The sequence below is a fragment of the Phocoena phocoena genome, chromosome 18 (assembly GCF_963924675.1).
Source record: "Phocoena phocoena chromosome 18, mPhoPho1.1, whole genome shotgun sequence".
Taxonomy (NCBI): domain Eukaryota; kingdom Metazoa; phylum Chordata; class Mammalia; order Artiodactyla; family Phocoenidae; genus Phocoena; species Phocoena phocoena.
The window spans coordinates 15,569,319-15,589,464 of NC_089236.1; the positions used below are offsets into that span (position 1 = coordinate 15,569,319).

The 20,146-nt window shown below is 41.8% G+C and overlaps 1 protein-coding gene across 3 annotated transcripts in view; it reads right to left on the reverse strand.

Moving 5' to 3' along the window:
- The window catches only part of VPS36 (vacuolar protein sorting 36 homolog), a 30,810-nt gene extending 11,055 nt beyond the window's left edge, over positions 1-19,755 (reverse strand). The window contains exons 1-6 of one of the 3 annotated variants that reach the window (XM_065896003.1): positions 19,628-19,755; positions 10,616-10,684; positions 9,185-9,255; positions 4,884-4,998; positions 3,723-3,812; positions 2,908-2,994 (exon numbers count right to left, since the gene is read on the reverse strand). In XM_065896003.1, the coding sequence (XP_065752075.1) occupies positions 2,908-2,994; positions 3,723-3,812; positions 4,884-4,998; positions 9,185-9,255; positions 10,616-10,684; positions 19,628-19,723 (528 nt within the window). In that variant the 5' untranslated portion in view covers positions 19,724-19,755. The remainder of the gene's footprint in view (positions 1-2,907; positions 2,995-3,722; positions 3,813-4,883; positions 4,999-9,184; positions 9,256-10,615; positions 10,685-19,627) is intronic. The other 2 variants (XM_065896006.1, XM_065896005.1) reach the window with 2 other exon arrangements.
- Positions 19,756-20,146: the final 391 nt, after the last annotated feature.

A 20,146-nucleotide genomic window follows, 5' to 3' on the forward strand; every position in this document is an offset into this window, starting at 1 on the left:
ACCAAGATGCCAGAGCTCAGGGAATATTGTTCCCATGAGCACTTTCTGAAACATCTACTAGAGGATGAGCTCCGGACAGCCAAAATGAATAGAGGGAGGTGAACGTAAAGACTGGTGGTATCACACACAGTTACGTGTACAAATGAGACTATATGACAGCTAGAGGGGACGAGGGTACATGGTGGCTGAACGCTCAGATAGTGTAGATACAGCACACCTATGTTTTACATGTGGGAAGAAAGGGGAGAACATATACAAAAATATCCTTTTTAACTGTTTTAGTCATTATTCGCTAGGGTAGTCCCGAATTTGAATAAGAAGCATCAGTGTGACCTCGTGAGGCACCTTTATTAGAAAAAAAAAAAAAAGTCCTAGCTCTTTCCACTGAAAAGTCCTAGAAATAAAGATCAACCCAAGAGGGATGCAAATTCCTAGCAGGCAGACTGTGGTCATGGAATACCATTTCCCACTAAAAGAAACCAGAGCTTCTCAGATAATGGTTGATTCCAGATCCGGAGCAGGAAATATACAAGATGGTCCTGGAACTTTGATAACACCAGGCAGTAAGGAAGCTCTCAGAGTCCACCAGGTCACATCCAAACCACTCAGGAGCCAACCTGAAGAGGCTCCCACTGGCCAAAGATGGGACAATTTGAGCTGTAACTAGGATAATAATTGCAACTGACTGAAATCATCAAATATGTTAAAATGTATGAATTCATAATAATACGTGAAAAAGCCTAATTAGTCACCTCGGGAGGATGATAAGGAACCAATTTATCATCCTGATAATAAAGGAAACGGCACATGTTCTGCATTCCTTATAGGAGCCGTATCACTGAGTAGCCAAACAGTAATGAACGGAAGCATCTCTTTAAAAAGTGTCCCAACAAATAAATGAAAAATAAATCACAGAGTACCACCATTTGCAACCACCAGTGACCCAAAGATCTATGCACTGAACATTGACAGCCGCTAACATGATAAAAAGAGACGTGATGAAGGAACACAGTGTCACCTCTAGTCTCAACAAAGGGCTCAAACACAAGTCTGAACAAGCCTCTGGATCCAGCTGATAATGTGCGGGAAATACAGAGGACCAAGGAACACACACAACTTTACCATAAACATGCCCTCAGCAAAACCTAGACCACAGCACTTCACAGGTCAAGTGCCCTTGGTCCCTCAACAAGAATCCATATTCAGTTAGTGGGCCCAGATATGGCTATCATGATGGTTAATTTTATGTGTCAACCTGACCAGGTGTCTGCTCAAGCGTCATTCTGAGTGGGTGTGTGAGGCTGTTTCCACATGAGGTTAGCATCCGAATCTGTAGGATGAGCTGAACGGTTACATTCAGATCGCCCTCCTGAAATGCCCTCTGGAGAGCCTAATGGAACAGAAAGTTCTCTGCCTGACTGACGAGCTAAGACATCAGTCTTACCCTGTCCTTGGACCAGGACTTAACACCACCAGGGCTCCTGGTTCTTGGGCCTTCACACTCCGGTTAGCAATTCTATCACCAGCTTTCCTGGGTCACCAGCTGGCAGCTTCCCACCATCACATGAGGCACTTCTGTATAATAAATCTCATTGTGTATATTAGGACAATATAGATACACAGATACCTGTATCTCTATGTAGAGAGATAAAGATATCAGCATATCTATATCTATGTATCGATATCCACATATAGATATCCAAAAGATACCCACAGCTGTATCCAGAAGAATACATCCCCTATTTGTTCTGTTTCTCTGGAGAACCTTGACTAATACAGGTACTCAGTACCTATTTGCAGTTTAGACTTATTTGATTGAGATAAATCTTGGAAATTCTATGAGCAGCACTAATCAATGGAATTTTACTTACAAACTATTATAAGAACTAAAAAATTACTTTAGTTCATAAAATCATTTCATAAAAATCCAAGACCATTTCCATATAAACATGGGAAAACTGATATGTTTAGATGTATTAACTAACTGCCAAAATCTAATGTATAACTCATTTTCTTAACTAGAGTTCTTTTTTTTAAAAAATTAATTTTATTTATTTATTTATTTGGCTGTGCTGGGTCTTCGCTGCTGTGCGCGGGCTTTCTCTAGTTGCGGTGAGCGGGGGCCACTCTTCATCGCGGTGCGCAGGCCTCTCACTGTTGCGGCCTCTCCCGTTGCGGAGCACAGGCTCCAGATGCACAGGTTCAGTAGTTGTGGCTCATGGGCCCAGTTGCTCCATGGCATGTGGGATCTTCCCAGACCAGGGCTCGAACCCATGTCCCCTGCATTGGCAGGTGGACTCTCAACCACTGCACCACCAGGGAAGCCCCTTAACTAGAGTTGTTTCCCCTTCATTTGAATTTCCTCATATAGGATGAGGTTTCAGAAACACTGTAAAGTACAAGCTCAGGGGTGCTCTCCTAGGAGAAGTGATAAGCTGGTTTGAGCCATTCTTACTACCCCTGTGCCTGGTCCCCAAGTGGTCATCAGCATAAAACTGTGTAGTGTCCGGCCAGAGTCAAGGGCCACAGAACAGCATTTTCCCCTCAACTAAGTTAACCAAACATCCAAAATAATTATACATAGGACCTTGAGTTCATTAGGAGGGCCCTCCAGTCAATCCCATCTAGACTTTAAAATTTACACACAATAATTCATGACGTTTTCTAACCTCACAGAAAACAAATTTGCATTTCTTTTTAATTCCTTTCTGGAAAAGATTTTTAAAGCACATTTGGGCCAAATTATGCCAACCTGAAGTAGACTCCTTAAATGGGATAAGAGACTGTGTGGCTCCAGGCAAACTAAATATATTCCAATACACAGAACAGAGTTACTCACAGCTGTATCCAAAAGAATAAGAAAGATGGCTGGAAAAGACAGCTGACCGGAACTTGTGTAAGAATTACCTCAGAAATGTTTTTGTCAGTTTCTTTTCTTTTCTCTTCCAGTTTCCTTTCAATACCTACAATTCCTACAGCCCTTATTCTTCCTGGCTGAAAAACAAAAGTAGAAAATAAAACGTCCAAAATAGGAAGGACACAATCTTTTGTAACCCACGATATTGTGTTTTCAGTGGTGGGAGAGGACCCACAAAGAACCCAAGAAAACAGCACACAGTTACATTCAGTTTCCTTTCAAAATATTTGTCGGTTTATTGCCATACATAATGACCTTCAAATCATTATACAGAAAAACTGAACATAACAAGAGATGGTATATTTTACTCTGTATTTTAGATATAAATTAAATTTCCTCTTCATTTTTGTTCTTTGGCAAGCTATTATATAGGTATCAGATATTCAATATGGTCTCAAATGTGCAAAAAATTATAGGTAAAATTCTGGTACTTGACAGTTATTATACAAGCTACTTTTATACATTTGAGTGTCTGTCCACGTTGGTGGTTAATTAGACTGGCTTGGAAAATGTCACCCAGTGGTACTGTCTGTTCTCTCAGATGCCACACTAATTATAAAGAACAGAATGCAGAGGGGGAATCTAACTTCTGCCACCCTGAAATTACCCTGGTAAGTAGTCATGTATTATTACTAAGCGTCTACCATCTACAGAGCACTAAATTAAGTTCTGTGAAAATCAGTTTTTAATCAGAATATCATTATTTTGTTTCTGGCAAGTTCTATAATCATAGAAGTCTTTTCCCTTAACGAAGATGCAAGTACAGAGCTGAAAATACTGAATTAGGAAACAGCTGAAAAAATACCTGGGATCCTCTATTTGCTTGCAACGACTGGGAAACTGGCGTATTCTCCCATCTTCTCTGTGTCATTTCCTCTGATAAACGCCTGTAAAACTGTTATGCACACACATACACTTTAAGTGAGTCAGTCAGGCTGTGACATCCTAGTACAAATCATTACTTAACATTTCTTTAGTTGGAAGTCTGTTTGGTCATTTGCAACAAGCCTAGAATTCTCAGAGACATCAAAGGAAATCAAAGGAAGTTCTTTCCTTGGGTCAACTTCAGAAAGCACAAAGGGGGAAAAAAAAGAAGGAACTGACCTTCTACATAAAGTGAACTATTCTCAACAAACAGATGAGTGACAATGAAGTAAGTAGACTTACTTTAAACAATCCTGCATGTGTGGATTGTTTTCAATCTGTAGCGAAACAGACACAGTGCCAAGAAAAATACACAACCGTTATCCATGAAGGAAGCTGAGAATAATTTGTCTAGTTAAAATGTGAGGCCAGATATTAGGGCCAAAACATACCTACGCTCATAAAAAAAAAAATCAGCTCTATTTTTCAGCTACAGTGGGAATGACTTCAGTTAGTCACTTAAATTTGCTCAGTGCCTGCTGTGCAAGGAACACTGGGTCAGGTGCTACAGAGAAAAAGAACATAATTTATGATCTCGATGGGGAGATAAACACACACTTATAAATGTCTAAAGAATACTTACATAGCAAGTTATTAATCAGAACATATAAACCATGATACTATGGAATAAGAACTTAAGCGATTAGATTTGTATGGAGTTAATAAAGATAGACTGCCTGATATAAGGCTGGTGAACTTTCAGATGCTGAGGCAGTTAAACATGTCACTGCATTATACTCTGTCCTTTTATCCAAACGATAACACTGAACACTTAACTAGTAGCCTACCTAGCGTGGTGACTTAGCCTGTTTCCAGCCTCCACTCTTTCCTGTGACTACATCCTCCTGCCTCCCGTTCCCACTGAAACCTAAACTTCGTATTCTCCACTGATAAGGCTTAAGATACCACAAAAATTTTATTGTAAAAATATGGTGAAAACTGGTATGCTGAACAATATTGCCTGCCATCCTATTAACAAACAACAACAAAAATACATACGAGTACACATTTCTAGTCTGATTGTATTCATAAAGAAACTTACCTCAATCTGGCCGTGTTCTTTGAAGGACAGCTTGATGTAGGAGTTCTTACTACTCTGGAATGGGCCAGGTTCTTTGTTAGAAGGAGCTGGGTGAAGGTGAACCACTATTTTGGCACTAAAGAAAGAGCAAATGTAATATATTTAATTGTTTTTTTAAAAATCACTAATTCTATTTTCATAACTTTTAATGTATTTCAGATCACTTAAAATTCGTGTAGAAACAAACAACATCCTGAAAGGAATCCTTTTAAGGTCTGTATCAATTCAGTATTAATGAACCTTTCAAAAATATCTCTACTTAAAATCTGTAAGCTGTGAACCAAAAAATTCAAATTACTAGCACCATAGACTAAATAAAAATGTGGTTTTAGGAAGTAAGTTCAAAATAAATTTGCAGAATTTGGGGTGGTTTATGATATTGGTTTATGATTAGGTTTTCCATCTACAGAGTCATCCCCAAAGGCTACCAGGGGGCCTATAATTTCTGCCAAAGCATACAACCTTACTCATTTGAAAACAAAATGTGAAAACTTATCTGTGTAAAACTGGCCAGCTGACATTTTATTAAAACTGCGTCCAAAACCAACATTCTACAGTGTCATTTTTGGAAAACGCCACTCAGTCAGCAGCATGATCTAGAGAGATATCCCACAGCAAAAACAATTCTCAAAATGCTGCTGTTCCAGGATCACAAACTACCATGATCTTTATGACTACTATTATCTTCTATGCCATCAAAATACCATTATATTTGTTGAGTTTTATAAGTCTTTTTTTCCCAACCAGCTCAACAAACAATCTTCTATAAATACTAGCAAAACTAAAAACTCGAAGTATCTTGCATACCTAGCTTGGAGCTTTTTCTTCATGACCACTTTATAGATACACCTATTACTCAATATTACTTAGTTTAGGCCCATATAGTTGCCTAAATACCACCCTAAAATTGAAACATCACATGTGGGGCCTCCTTGATGTAACAAATGCTTTGGTTAGTGAACTGGAGCCAGGCTTGTACGGACTCTTTTTTTTTTTTTTTTACGGACTCTTCATTGGTTCCTTTGTGATGAACATCTTTAAGTGAGGTGAGCGAATAAAACTGTGTAAGCAGAAGCGCGGGACTGTGTGAAATGAACTGTCAGGCAAACAATAAACCTATGACAATTAGGATCAGGTGACTAAGGAAAAGCATCATACACTCTTTAAAACTAAAAAACCTGAGCCCTAACTATCAGAATTTGTCAGAGGAAACCCAATGAAAAGCTAAAAGATGATACAAAATTAAGTTTAAACATCCCAAAGTCAGAATAAAAAGATCCATGCTAATTTTTTCATATATTCACTTCTTGGGTGATTCAATTACTACATTTCACCAAGTTTAAGATCCACCAATGCAAAGAAGCATCTTGGGTACAGAGATGTTAAAAGGTGAAAATGCAGTACATCTTTGACTCAATGAGATACGGTAATTATTTGAGAGGAGGAGCTGGGAGCTAAAGAGAATATTTGAGAAAAGTCAACCTGGCATATTATCGAATTCCTCCTCACTGGAGATGTTTAAAAATAGACACTAATGTGAAGGTAAATATTTAACTATTTTTGTTATAGAGTTTAGATTTCCTTGGAACACAGCAGAGAAACAGTCAAATGATCTGGAACACCTTAAAGTTTGTAGAACTTCTTTTTAATTTAAATGGTCATTTTTTAATATGATTTTTTAAATTAATAATAATAATTATTATTTTTTTTGGTTGCATTGGGTCTTCATTGCTGCACACGGGCTTTCTCTAGTTGCAGTGAGCGGGGGCTACTCTTCGTTGCGGTGCCTGGGCTTCTCATTGCGGTGGCTTCTGTTGTTGCAGAGCACGGGGTCTAGGCGCGCAGACTTCAGTAGTTGTGGCACATGGGCTTAGTTGCTCCGTGGCATGTGGGATCTTCCCGGACCAGGGCTCAAACCCATGTCCCCTGCATTGGCAGGCAGATTCTTAACCACTGTGCCACCAGGGAAGCCCAAGTTTGTAGAACTTAATAAGGAAAGCAATATATAAAGCAGTATATATGAATACTAGGTATCACTATCTTGTACACCTAAAACTGATATAATGTTGTACTGTCGATCATACCAAAAAAAAGAGAAAAAACTCAATAAGATGGAGAAAAGTGACAAGGTGGAAAATATAAATCAGAAAAATAGCCTACTCTAAAAATCTATGCCTTGTTAATCTCTTCAAAATATTGGTTAGTTTCTTTTATGTCAAATAAGCAATCTTTTATGCTAGCTACAACATTATAATTAAGGATGCACTGCATTTCCAGGGAAGTTTAACATTTGTTTCACTTCTACTGAAGGATCTAACTACATTAAAGCTGAAGATAAGCCCACATGGAAAAAAATTCCTTATCAGCAATATTTGTTCATAAGTTGCCCTCAATCACATGCATGTAAAGTATAAAGTGAAGATGTTTTATATACTTGAATAAACAGAAACGTTTTAACCTGTGGCTTTAAACCAAGGTGAGCACATCTCCTGGTCTGCCTGGGACAGTCCAGTTTTATGCTTGCCTGATCTAATTATAAGCAGTGTCCCTTATTACTCTAAGAAATATCCCTGTTTGGACAATAACTCTTGTGATACTCTATTCAACACTGATATCTGAAAAAGTCGAAGTTGAGAAACTTTATGGTCAACTAGAAATAGGAGGCAAGTCAAGTATTTTTCTCAGATGGGTCATTTATGATTTCAAGTACTGAATGATACATACACAGACACAGAAAAGCAAATGACTGGGGACTTCCCTGGTGGTCCAGTGGTTAGGACTCTGTGCTTCCACTACTGAGGGCCTGGGTTCAATCCCTGGTTGGGGGACTAAGATCCCACAAGCCGCACGGCATGCTCCCCCCCCAAAAAGCAAATGTCTGTGGAAATATATACAGTGACAGCCTGCCCACACTTATTTATTATGACCTGAGGATATTACAGCAACTTTAGTACTTGATTGATGCTTTAAGAATGACTTCCTATATACACTAACAAACGTAAGGTAGATAGCTAGTGGGAAGCAGCTGCATGGCACAGGGATATCGGCTCGGTGCTTTGTGACCGCCTAGAGGGGTGGGATAGGGAGGGTGGGAGGCAGGGAGGAAGAGATATGGGAACATATGTATATATATAACTGATTCACTTTGTTATAAAGCAGAAACTAACACACCATTGTAAAGCAATTATACCCCAATAAAGATGTTAAAAAAAAAAAAAGAATGACTTCCATTTATCAATGAGTTTAAAGTAGGATAATACCTTCATTTTTTTTTCCTCCCATTGTGGAGCACAGGCTCTGGACGCGCAGGCTCAGCGGCCATGGCTCACGGGCCCAGCCGCTCCGCGGCATGTGGGATCTTCCCGGACCGGGGCACGAACCCGCGTCCCCTGCATCGGCAGGCGGACTCTCAACCACTGCGCCACCAGGAAAGCCCTACCTTCTTTTTTTTAAAACATATTTCCCCCGGTTTTGAGATATAATTGACATGTGGCACTGTATGAGTTTAAGGTGTAGAGCATAATGATTTGACTTACATACATCATGAAATGATTACCAGAGTAAATTTAGTGAACATCCAATACAAAATTAAAGCAATAGAAAAAAAAATTTTTCTTCCTTGTGATGGGAACTCTTAGGATTTACTCTCTTGATAACTATCATAGATAACGTACAGCGGTGTTAATTACATTTATAATGTTGTCTTCAATACATCACGTCCCTATTGCTTATCTATCTTATTACTGAAAGTTTGTGCCTTTTGACCACCTTCCTCCAATTTTCCCTGCCCCCCACACCCCACCTCTGGCAAACACAAACCCCATCTCTTTTTCCATGACTTCGGTTGTTTCCTTTTGAAGTATAACTGACCTCCAATGCTGTTAGCTTCTGCTACACAACAGAGTGATTCTATATTTCTATACATTTCAAAATGATCCCACGATAAGTCTAGGTACGCTATGTCACCATACAAAGCTATTACTTAGTTACTGACCATATTCCCCACACTGTGCCTTTCATACCCATGACGCATTTATTTTGTAACTGGAAGTCTGTGCTTCTTAATCTCCCTCACCTACTTCCTTCCTCCCCCAGGACGATACCTTCTTAGGGGAGCTCTGACCAACAAACACAGTCATCTGATTCACTCGCACACACACAGTCACGGCCATGACTGACTGAGCAATGACTCAACCAAGTTAACAAGGACAGCTTGACTGGAAACGATTTTGTGCATAAAGACTGTAATATACAGACCTTACCTTTTCCCAATTCCAGCTGCCTGTTCTTCAATGAACACGATTTGGGAAAGAGGAATGGCCATGCAGCATTCCTGGGAGGGAATCAAAAGAAAACACGATCTGTAAGACTCGTCAGAAATCCTTGTTTTATAGATTTAATGGGGTGCCACATACCTTTAAGGTCCTTAGTAATTATAACAATAGAAAATAATAATGTTATTTTATTCCTTAAATAAACTTAAGGAAAAACTGAATGAAGACAATACTGTGGTAGCATTTTGCGGCATGGAAGAACATAAGAGGTTTAAAAGCAGCTGTCATTACCTTTGTTTTTACAGGAGCTATATCTTTTAAACAGTAGTATTTATATGAAAATTGTTTACATATAATATATTCTTATATGGAAAACAGAAAATAGAGCAGGTAAATCAAAACGACTTTAAAGAGTGTGTTATAGAGCTGATTTTTCCGCTTTATAATTTTCTATATTTCACTCACCCACCCACAATTAATTTTTAACAGAAAATACTAACGTGGCTTCCCTTTATTATTAATTATTATTAATAATAGGTCTAAGGGCTTTGATATTAGCTCCTTTACATGATAATCAAAAAAACTTATACTAAGATTAACTTAATTTATAAACATATGGTTTAAGGACGCCTACCCCTCCAGAAAAGATTTTTCTTGAATCTCTATTTCTTTAAAAAGAATTAGGCAACATTACCAGTTCTAAGGCATTCGTCACCAACCAGGCCAACATCACCACTGAGGGGGAAAAATTGGCTCTTCGGGGGCAAAACGAGTCAGAGTTTGCAGCGGTTAGTGACATGCAAAGAGACGCAGTACAGTATATAGTTTACCTGTGGAATTAAAATTTCATGGGGGAGGCAGCCAGCAATTTAAAAAATAACATAGAAAAGATTGCTTCTTTTACTGGCAACACAGAGATTTACACACAAATACACACAAACGCACACACACATTCAAGGTAAAGCTCTTTGGAATAAAGATATCAGGTCTATACATATCACTGAGTCCTCTCTTCCTAGAAATGCAAAAACGGGGGGAGGGTTTCTCCTTTTGCTGAGTGACTGAGAGGCAGTTCATCTCAGTATCTAGGTAGAAGCCTGCACTTCTCAGCAGACCTCCAAACGGGTTGTTTTCAGGACCCCTGACTGATGGGGACACTTGGGTGTGAGGGAGAATCTGATTAGTGCTTAAAAACCAGGAGCCGCTAGGATTCTCTGTACAGTAGCTGCAGACTGTGCTAGGGTTGAATGAGGGACCAGACCCTAACTCCTCTATCTGTGCCCCATTCATAGAGACCATATGAAACACACTCTTCAGACATCTGCAAACAAAAATTTATCACATGTATTCATAGTTTTGCCAGAAAGAAAAAAAAAAGTGACATAAAACCTAGAACAGAAGCAAAAAACTTGATCTTACATGATTTTTCTGATCTCTCCAAATTAGACGGTGCGTACTAAGAAGGAGGGTCCCAGCATCAAATTTTATCTAGAAAAACAAGATCATCACAAAATATTAATAACCTGTCACTCAATGTGGTCCAGATTTTCTTCCCCATGAATTGCACGATAGTAAGTCAATCACATAAATAAACATTTTAGAATTAGATTTATCACAAGTTATAGAGAAGCAATGCTACACACTTCATAAGCCTTGCTAAAATTAGGAAAAAACTGGGCCTCCCTGGTGGTGCAGCGGTTGAGAATCTGTCTGCCAATGCAGGGGGACCCGGGTTCCAGCCCTGGTCTGGGAAGATCCCACATGCCGCGTAGCAACAAAGCCCGTGAGCCACAACTACTGAGCCTGTGCGTCTGGAGCCTGTGCTCCGCAGCAAGAGAGGCCGCGATAGTGAGAGGCCCGCGCACCGCAATGAAGAGTGGCTCCCACTTGCCGCAACTAGAGAAAGCTCTCGCACAGAAACGAAGACCCAACACAGCCATAAATAAATAAATAAAAATTAGGAAAAAATTGCAAACAACCTAGCTATGTAACAATAGGGAAGTGGTTAAATCAAGTGTGATACATTCATACTATGAAATCCATGCAGGGGTTAAAAAGAATAGTGAGGTAGAGCTACATGAACTATCACGGAACTCGAAGACATAGGGTTAGTAGGGAAGAAAGCAATTGACAGCATATTGCATATAATGTAATCAGATAGATATAAACTCCATATCCCTCAAACTACATGTGAGATAGATCTCTAAATAGATAAAGAGATGTGTGTATATATATACATATACACATATAAGTAGTAGAAAAAGGTCTAAATGGGATACTCAATGATCTGTTAACGATGGTTATCTCAGAAAAAGTGTGAGGGAATGGGTGAAAAAGATGCAAAGGGCCCTTTTTCAAAACTATACACCTCACTATTGAGTGAATTTTTACCATCAGATTGAATTTGTGTATAACACTCATAATTTTTTTTTTTTTTTTTTTTGCGGTACGCGGGCCTCACTGTTGTGGCCCCTCCTGCTGCAGAGCACAGGATCCGGATGCACAGGCTCAGCGGCCATGGCTCACGGGCCCAGCCGCTCCGCGGCATGTGGGATCTTCCCGGACCGGGGCACGAACCCGTGTCCCCTGCATCGACAGGCAGACTCTCAACCACTGCGCCACCAGGGAAGCCCTCATACAAATTTTTAAATGATTTTTAAATAATAAGAACATCCAGAAAAAAACACAAACAGATGCAAAATAGGTGTGGATGGAGACTCAATCAATGGCACTGGGACACCTGGGTTGCCCACTGGGGGCAGGCGGGAACAAAGTAAGATTATACTTAACACATTGTACCAAAATAAATTCTGGATAGATCAAATATTTGAGTTAAAAATGTATGAAAGAACTAGAAAAAAATTACAAGAAAAAATTTTAAATCACTTCAGAGTGGAGAAAGTCTTTCTAAGAAAAACATTAAACCCATTAGCATTAGAGGAAAAGATTGATCAATTCCCCTCCACACACACGCATACACACAAATTCTTCATGGCAAAAACCACCAAGGGCAAAGATGGCAGACTGGGAAAAATAATTGTAACTCACATCAGAGACAAATGTATATGTCTCCTTAATATATAAAGTACTCTTACAAATCAATAAGGAAATAGGCTATAATCCATTAGATAAATGGGCAAAGACTGTTAACAGAAAGTTCACAGGAAAGGAACTACAAATGACTCTTAAGCACATTAATTGATGCCCAACGTCACTGATGATAAGAAAAAGGCAAATTAAGACAACATCAAGATACCCCTTTTATCCATGCAATTGGCAAGGGCCCAAAAGTTTGATAACATTGTGCTGGTGACGTGTTGGGCAAATAAGCATTTGCATACATCACTGGAGGGACAAGTGCTATGGAGGGCAATGTATTATCATCTATCAAAAATATAAACACACAAATCCTTTGATCCAATCAATGCCCTTCTAGGAATTTATCCCAAAGACAAATTCACACATGTGGACAACGATATGCTACTAGGTTATTCATTGTTGTTTTTTAAAAGCGAAAGATAGGAAACAATTTAAATGTCCATCAACAGGGAAATGTACATCCACACAAGGAATGACAACTCAGTCATTAAAAAGAATCAGGAGACTCTTCATGTATTTGATAACATCTAAGATGCCATGAATTGAAGATTCATCCTGCTTCCAGGGGGGTGGGGGGGTAGAAAATGTGCACTTAGACTTAATGAAATATGGTAAATTCCCCACATAGATTAAGTGAAAAAAGCAAGTTTCAGAACTCTGTATGCATAGTATATTACAAGTTTATACTTTAAAAAGGAAAAAACAATATATTTTACGCAAACACCTGTGTATGACACATGCGTATGACTCCAGAATGAAGCACTGGTGACTTCTGAGGGGGAAGTGGGTGACAGAGAGACTAGGATGGGAGGAAGACTTAACTTTTCGTGGTTTTTGAATTTTTATCAGGGGATTGTGTCACTTAGGCAAATTATAAATGTAAAAATGTTTTTTAACTATAATACAATCACAAAAATGCCAGCTATGTCTTTAGGACCAAACCTTTAATCCTCATAATTTGTTATTATGCACTGGAAGTTATACAGATAAGCAAATTTTAGAGTTGGAACCCAAAAGACTGACAAGTCAAACCCCTTCATTTGTCAAAATCAAGAAATATATTGGAAGTTTCTATTCACTTTAGTTACTAGAAAGTCGAATTTGCCATAAGGCAGGACATGCTTCTATCCTTTTGAGGAGTAACTAGTTGTTTCAAAAGTTATAATATAAAACAGAAACTCAAAGGAAAGCATCTTAGTGAGGGTCCAGGTTATTACAAATAATAATCCTTTTGAGTTTAAAATAATGTGGTGAGGGCTTCCCTGGTGGCACAGTGGTTAAGAATCCACCTGCCAATGCAGGGGACATGGGTTCGAGCCCTGGTCCGGGAAGATCCCACATGCTGCGGAGCAACCAAGCCCGTGCACCACAACTACTGAACCCATATGCCACAACTACTGAGCCTGCGCTCTAGAGCCCGTGGGCCACAACTACTGAGCCGGTGTGCCTAGAGCCCGTGCTCCACAAGAGAAGCCACCACAATGAGAAGCCCACGCACTGCAACGAAGAGTAGCCCCCGATCTCTGCAACTAGAGAAAGCCTGTGTGCAGCAACAAAGGCCCAACACAGCCCAAAATAAATAACTTAAATAAATTTTTTTTAAAAATTTAAATTTTAAAAAATAAAATAATGTGGTTAAAAATGGGTATCAAGTGAATAACCAATTAGAACATTATTATATATCATTCTTAAGTAAAAATATTCATAAATGCAATTATGTATGCACTTGACAATATATTACAAGATACTCATAATATTAATATAGAAAAAAGCAGTGTACACAGCACGGTTACACACACACACACACACGTACCTGCACAATCACACACACAGGATGTGCCAAAAGTAATTGTTTATGGGTAAAGGATTACTGATTATTTCAAGTTTCTTCTTTTGGTTTACCCATATTTAACAACTTTATTACTTGTCTAATAAAAAAGATAAAGAAATCTGTTACAGGCATATATAACTCCATGCAACTCTGAAATGTATATAAATTATTTTTTGTTAAATTGAACATAAGCAGAAACATTCTGTCAAAAAAGTCCTTTATAATAACATAACTAATACTTTTTAACATGAGTTTTAAAAAATTATTTTCTAAGAGAAATGTCTGACTGTATTACTAATATCTTAATATTAGTAAGTTTAAATAATATGGTTAATAAGCTTTAATGGGAAGAAAACTGCTGAACCATCTGGTCGAAGACACTCTGTAAGAGATTTCCACCAAGCACTTCAGCACCTCAGAGAAAAGACTTCGGAGTTCCACACTTTCCTCTGCATCTGAAGTAACACATTCACATTCCTGGCATTTAATGCGGCCTGGCTACAAATGTGTTGGTTAATGTTGCATACGCAAAACCAAATAATTGAGTTTAAGCATTTTAAAAATCTCTTTTTTGGGCTTCCCTGGTGGCGTAGTGGTTGAGAGTCCACCTGCCGATGCAGGGGACACGGGTTCGTGCCCCGGTCTGGGAAGATCCCACACGCCTTGGAGCGGCTGGGCCCGTGAGCCATGGCCGCTGAGCCTGCGCGTCCGGAGCCTGTGCTCTGCGGCGGGAGAGGCCACAACGGTGAGAGGCCCGCGTACCGGAAAAAAAAAAAAAAAAAAAAATCTCTTTTTTGCCAATGAGTAAGATTTCACTTTTCCCGAAGCAAATACTTTATCAACTCGAGAGTACCTGATACATTACACAGCATAACTACATAATAGCTCTGACTAGGAAACTGCACGTTATCTGACCGAAATCCAAGCATAAGGATGTGAGTTTAAAGCTGAAGCCAGAGGACGTTCCCTCACCAAGTTGATGAACAATGTGCACACGTAAAGCATTGCTGCTCCCAGTGAAGACACTGTGTAATTGTTCCCTTCAGGGATTCCAAGGGATTATGAGCTCAACGGGACAGACAAGTTTAGGCTGCTTTGCTTCTACCACTCAGAGCTAGAATAATTTCAACTTAAGAGTCAATAGTTAAAATAACTTAGGCATTCGCTGAATAAGCTCTTACTGTTTTGTTCTGAGTTCACATTTCTCTGTTATAAAAGTAATATGCTGCTGAAAATCTGGAAAACATTTTTTTAAAGTCTAAAACAGAAAATGAAATCATTCGTAATCAGACCAGCCAGGGTGTGTGGATATAATCTTAAAATAAAATGAGACCAAGATATTTATAGTTTTATAACTTGCTTTTTTTCACTTAGCAGCCTATGGTTAGCCATGCCTCATGCTGATTAGGGCGTGTCATATTTAATTAACCAGTCCCTACGGTGGACATTCAGATTGCTTCCAATTTTTCCCTATACTACATAATAATAAATAATATATATATAATACTGCTGAGATGCACATACTCGTTCATTATATTTTTATGCATCTCTGATTATTTCCAAGGGTAAATTCCTAAAAGCTGAAAGAAAATACACATTTTCTAAATCTTCTAGTGTAAGCTGGCAACTTGCCACTTTACACACCACTAACCTTCTTACATTACTTTTTAAATTAGCTGAGGTGGGCTTCCCTGGTGGCGCAGTGGTTGAGAGTCCGCCTGCCGATGCAGGGGACACGGGTTTGTGCCCCGCTCCGGGAAGATCCCACATGCCGCAGACCGGCTGGGCCCGTTAGGCACGGCCGCTGAGCCTGCGCGTCCGGAGCCTGTGCTCCGCAACGGGAGAGGCCACAACAGTGAGAGGCCCGCGTACCGCAAAAAAAAAAAAAAAGAATTCGCCTACCAATGGAGGGGACACAGGATCGAGCCCTGAGCTGGGAAGATCCCACATGCCGCGAAGCAACTAAGCTCGTGCCACAACTACTGAACCTGCACTCTAGAGCCCAAGAGCCACAACTACTGAGCCCACGTACCTAGAGCCTGTGCTCTGCAACAAGAGAAGTCACTGCAGTGAGAAGCCTGGGCATTGCAACGAAGAGTGGCCCCTGCTTACTGCAACTAGAGAAAGCCCGCGTGCAGCAACAGAGACCCAACTCAGCCATAAATAAATAAATTTTTAAAAAATAGATAAATAAATAAATTAGCTGAGGCTACAGACGCTTCTGTGAATTGAAACAAATGACCTGTCCACACTGCTTAGAAAAACAACATATTATCCGGTCATAAGGGGCCCATGAAAACTTTGCCCGTATAAACAAGCAAGAGGTACCTGAGCAGTGGAAAGAGCAATGGTCTGGCTCCACCCATTACTAACTGTGTGACCTTGGACAGGTCGCAGTTTTCTCAACCACCTACTGAGGGTCTCAGTGTGCTCATCTTCAGAGGATGTTCCATAAACATACGTAGAACATACATATTACACTATGGAAAGGGTCTGGCACTGGTGACTGCTGTGTTTTTTTGTTTGTTTGTTTGCAGTACGTGGGCCTCTCACTGCTGTGCCCTCTCCCATTTTGGAGCACAGGCTCCGGACGCGCAGGCTCAGCGGCCATGGCTCACGGGCCCAGCCACTCCACGGCATGTGGGATCTTCCCGGACAGGGGCACGAACCCGTGTCCCCTGCATCGGCAGGCGGACTCTCAACCACTGTGCCACCAGGGAAGCCCCGACTGCTGTATTTTTGAAGCGCTCCAGCAGAGTGAACAAAGCACAGGCTTTGGGAGTCTGATCAATAGAGATTTAACTCCCAGCTCTTCTGAACTAACTCAGTGGATCTTAGGGCAAGTCACTGTTGCCTCTGAGAGTTCTTTTCTCATTCAGTAAAATACTCACCTCACATGCCCATTGAGAGGATTAAATTATGTAAAGCTCCTGGCACGTAGCAGGTACACTGCTTATTCAAGGCTTTGTGTGTTTCTTTGTTTTAATGTATTTCACACCCACAGTGAGCCAGAAGATACAAAGGACGAGTAGGGAGAGTCCACTGGTCTTAGCCCTGCCCCTACTGGGGAACATGTCGGGTGCAAAGCTGAGAAGGCTGTGCAGTCTGCACTGCAGCACTGAGACCACGGGAGCTAGTGAGAGATTCTGAAAGGGCACCTGCTCAGATCCGGAGGTTGATGAGTGCAGTTTCCTGGAGTCCTCAGACCATGCGAGGTCTGGACGCCTTCCAGCAGAGGGAGAAAGCCAGGATGCAAGACTTCCCCCAGGAATCAGTCTGGCCCTCAGCCACACTAAGGACAGCTCAGCAAGTGACTGAGTAGATCCAGCCCAGGGACCACAGTGGTGAGCAGGCCTTAGAGCTTCGCTTAGGTTTCAAGACACCCATAGCCCTCCCGCACCACCCCCAGCTTGCAGAACAGTTAAGAATTCTTGACTAACAACAAGGACCTACTGTATAGCACAGGGAACTATATTCAGTATCTTGTAATAACCTATAATGGAAAAGAACCTGAAAAAGAATAGATACATCTGTACAACTGAACCACTTTTCTGTACACCTGATAATAACACAACACTGTAAATCAACTATACTCAATAAATAAAGTTATAAAAAAAGAATTCTTGATGAGATCAAAGGGTCTCGACTAAGTATTTCCCATGACTTTTTTCTTAATCCTCTGATACCTATATGTCTGCTAAAACAAGAAGCAAAAATAAATAAAAGAAAAACTAGAATTTGCTGGTTCAGCAATGGTTTTTCATATATGGGTGCTAATCGTTTGATCTTTTTATTGTTTTAAAGATACCATAAGGACTTCCCTGGTGGCGCAGTGGTTGTGAATCCACCTGCCAATGCAGGGGACACGGGTTCGAGCCCTGGTCTGGGAAGATCCCACATGCCATGGAGCAGCTAAGCCGGTGCGCCACAACTACTGAGCCTGCGTTCTAGAGCCCGCCAGCCACAACTACTGGGCCCACGTGCCACAACTACTGATCCTGACATGCCTAGAGTCGTGCTCCACAACAAGAGAAGCCACTGCAATGAGAAGCCTGTGCACCGCAACGAAGAGTGGCCCCCGCTCACCACAACTAGAGAAAGCCCGTGCGCAGCAACGAGGACCCAATGCAGCCAAAAATAAATAAATAAATTTATTAAAAAAAAAAAACATACCATAGTTATGTTTTGTGCAGCCAACATGTCCCTAATTTGCATATTGCAATTCCATAGAACAACAGAGTGTGGGGATCGGCAAAAGCTAGACAGCCAGCAGGGAGTGGCTTTGGAGGAGACTTTGAAGACCCATCTGTCAATACCCATATTCGGACCTGAGGGTGCTGCCAAGCTCCAAGCCCCCGAGGGGGGGCAGGTTGATTAAGCTTCCCATTCTCCCCAGTTCCAAAGGTGTAACCTCGGTTTACAAAAATAAAAACATTGAGCTTGTCACTCCAACCAAAACATGCAAACCCAATTTGAGATCAAGTTAATAAAAGTACTGAAGCAGTAAACAGAGTTAAGCCAAGCAAATTATTTAAGAAAAAAAGATCTTGACTCAATAATGGAAATATGGAAAAATGCCCTCCAGTAGGGAGAGCCCCTGGGCCCCCGGTACCTCCGATGGCTGTGTAACTAACCCCTGCCCTCCACCCCCTAGAAGGAAGGAAGCCTCAAGCTTCTGTAAAGCACAGACAGAAAGAGCTCTGGGCCCAGCAAAGTTTGCGAAAGTACAGGAGGAAGTTTCTCTAAGGAAACTCCAAGGAAGGAGAAATAGCAAGTGAAAACTTCTGGAAACCACAAATGCTAGTGAGTAAATGGGTTTTTTAATTTTTTTCTAATTCCAGTTTATACATTTCATCCAGAACAGGATGATAGTTTGTAGTCTGACGGAAGTCTCCAGTGAACGTTAATATTTCTGTGAAATACTGGCAATATTTCTTTCAATTTGCAAACACATCTCCTAAGGTTTACGCTTGGATTACCAGACATGGCCTACTCCATCACTCGACAAAACAATCAAACCGCCTTTCTACTGTCACTCCTAAAGAAAAAACAAACAAAACACAGAGCCTACAGCCAAGGAGTCCCAGGAGAGGCTAACTCCTCTTTTTCGGAAATCCTTTTAAAGCCACCCCCCCTCCCGCTCCGGCCGGGACCGCCTAGTCCCTCGGGCTCCCCCAGGTCCCAGCGCCCGAAGTCACGCCCGGTTCGGAGCGCAGGACCCGGCGGCCTCCGGACAAAGGCGGAACCGGCCTGCCCGTCGCCCGCCCGCCGCGATCGGGGCGAGGAATCAGGGTTCCCGGCCCGCGCCCGCCGTGCCTCCCGAAGGGGTCTCACCCCGGGTGGGAAAGGGGCCTCCGCCCGGCGCGCCCGCCCGGAGCCGTTCCCAAGTCGGGCCGGAGCCGGGCGCTGGGCCGGCGTGGACTGCGGGGGCGGCGCCGAGCGGCGAGGCCGGGCCCGCGAGTCAGGGTCCGGGAGCGAGGCCAGGCCGGCCGCCGCCCTACCTTCTCCTCGCCGTCGTAGATGCGCACTCCCCGCTGCTGGATCACCAGGGTCTCGTTGATCTCCAGGAGGCCGCTGGTCCACACGAAGCGGTCCATGGCCGCCCCCAGGCCGGCCTCCACCGCTCGCCCGCTCTGGCGCTCCCGGCGGCGAGCCGAGTGCCGGGCAGCCTGCTGCGCCCCCTGGCGGTGGGCGGGGTGGAGGCCGGCAGGGAGGTAGCGGTCCTGCCCGGTCGCTCTGGGGAACGCGCGCTGCCCCGGGGGCGCCGGGGGACGTGGCGACGTGCTTGGCGCGCCCCCTGGCGTTCCTTCCGCCAAGGGCCCGGTGGGGACGTCCACCCCATCCTTTGTCCAGCTCAGAAACAAACACAGAGTTTACATCGGACTTTGAGGGAGCCCCAACCGCAGCTTGGATTTTCTTATTGTGCTTTATTCCTGCGTATTTGTGCCGTTTTCTTGTCAGTGCCCAGCATGCTGCCATGTTCATTAAAGGCTGTAAATGATAACTTTTTTTTTCCAGAT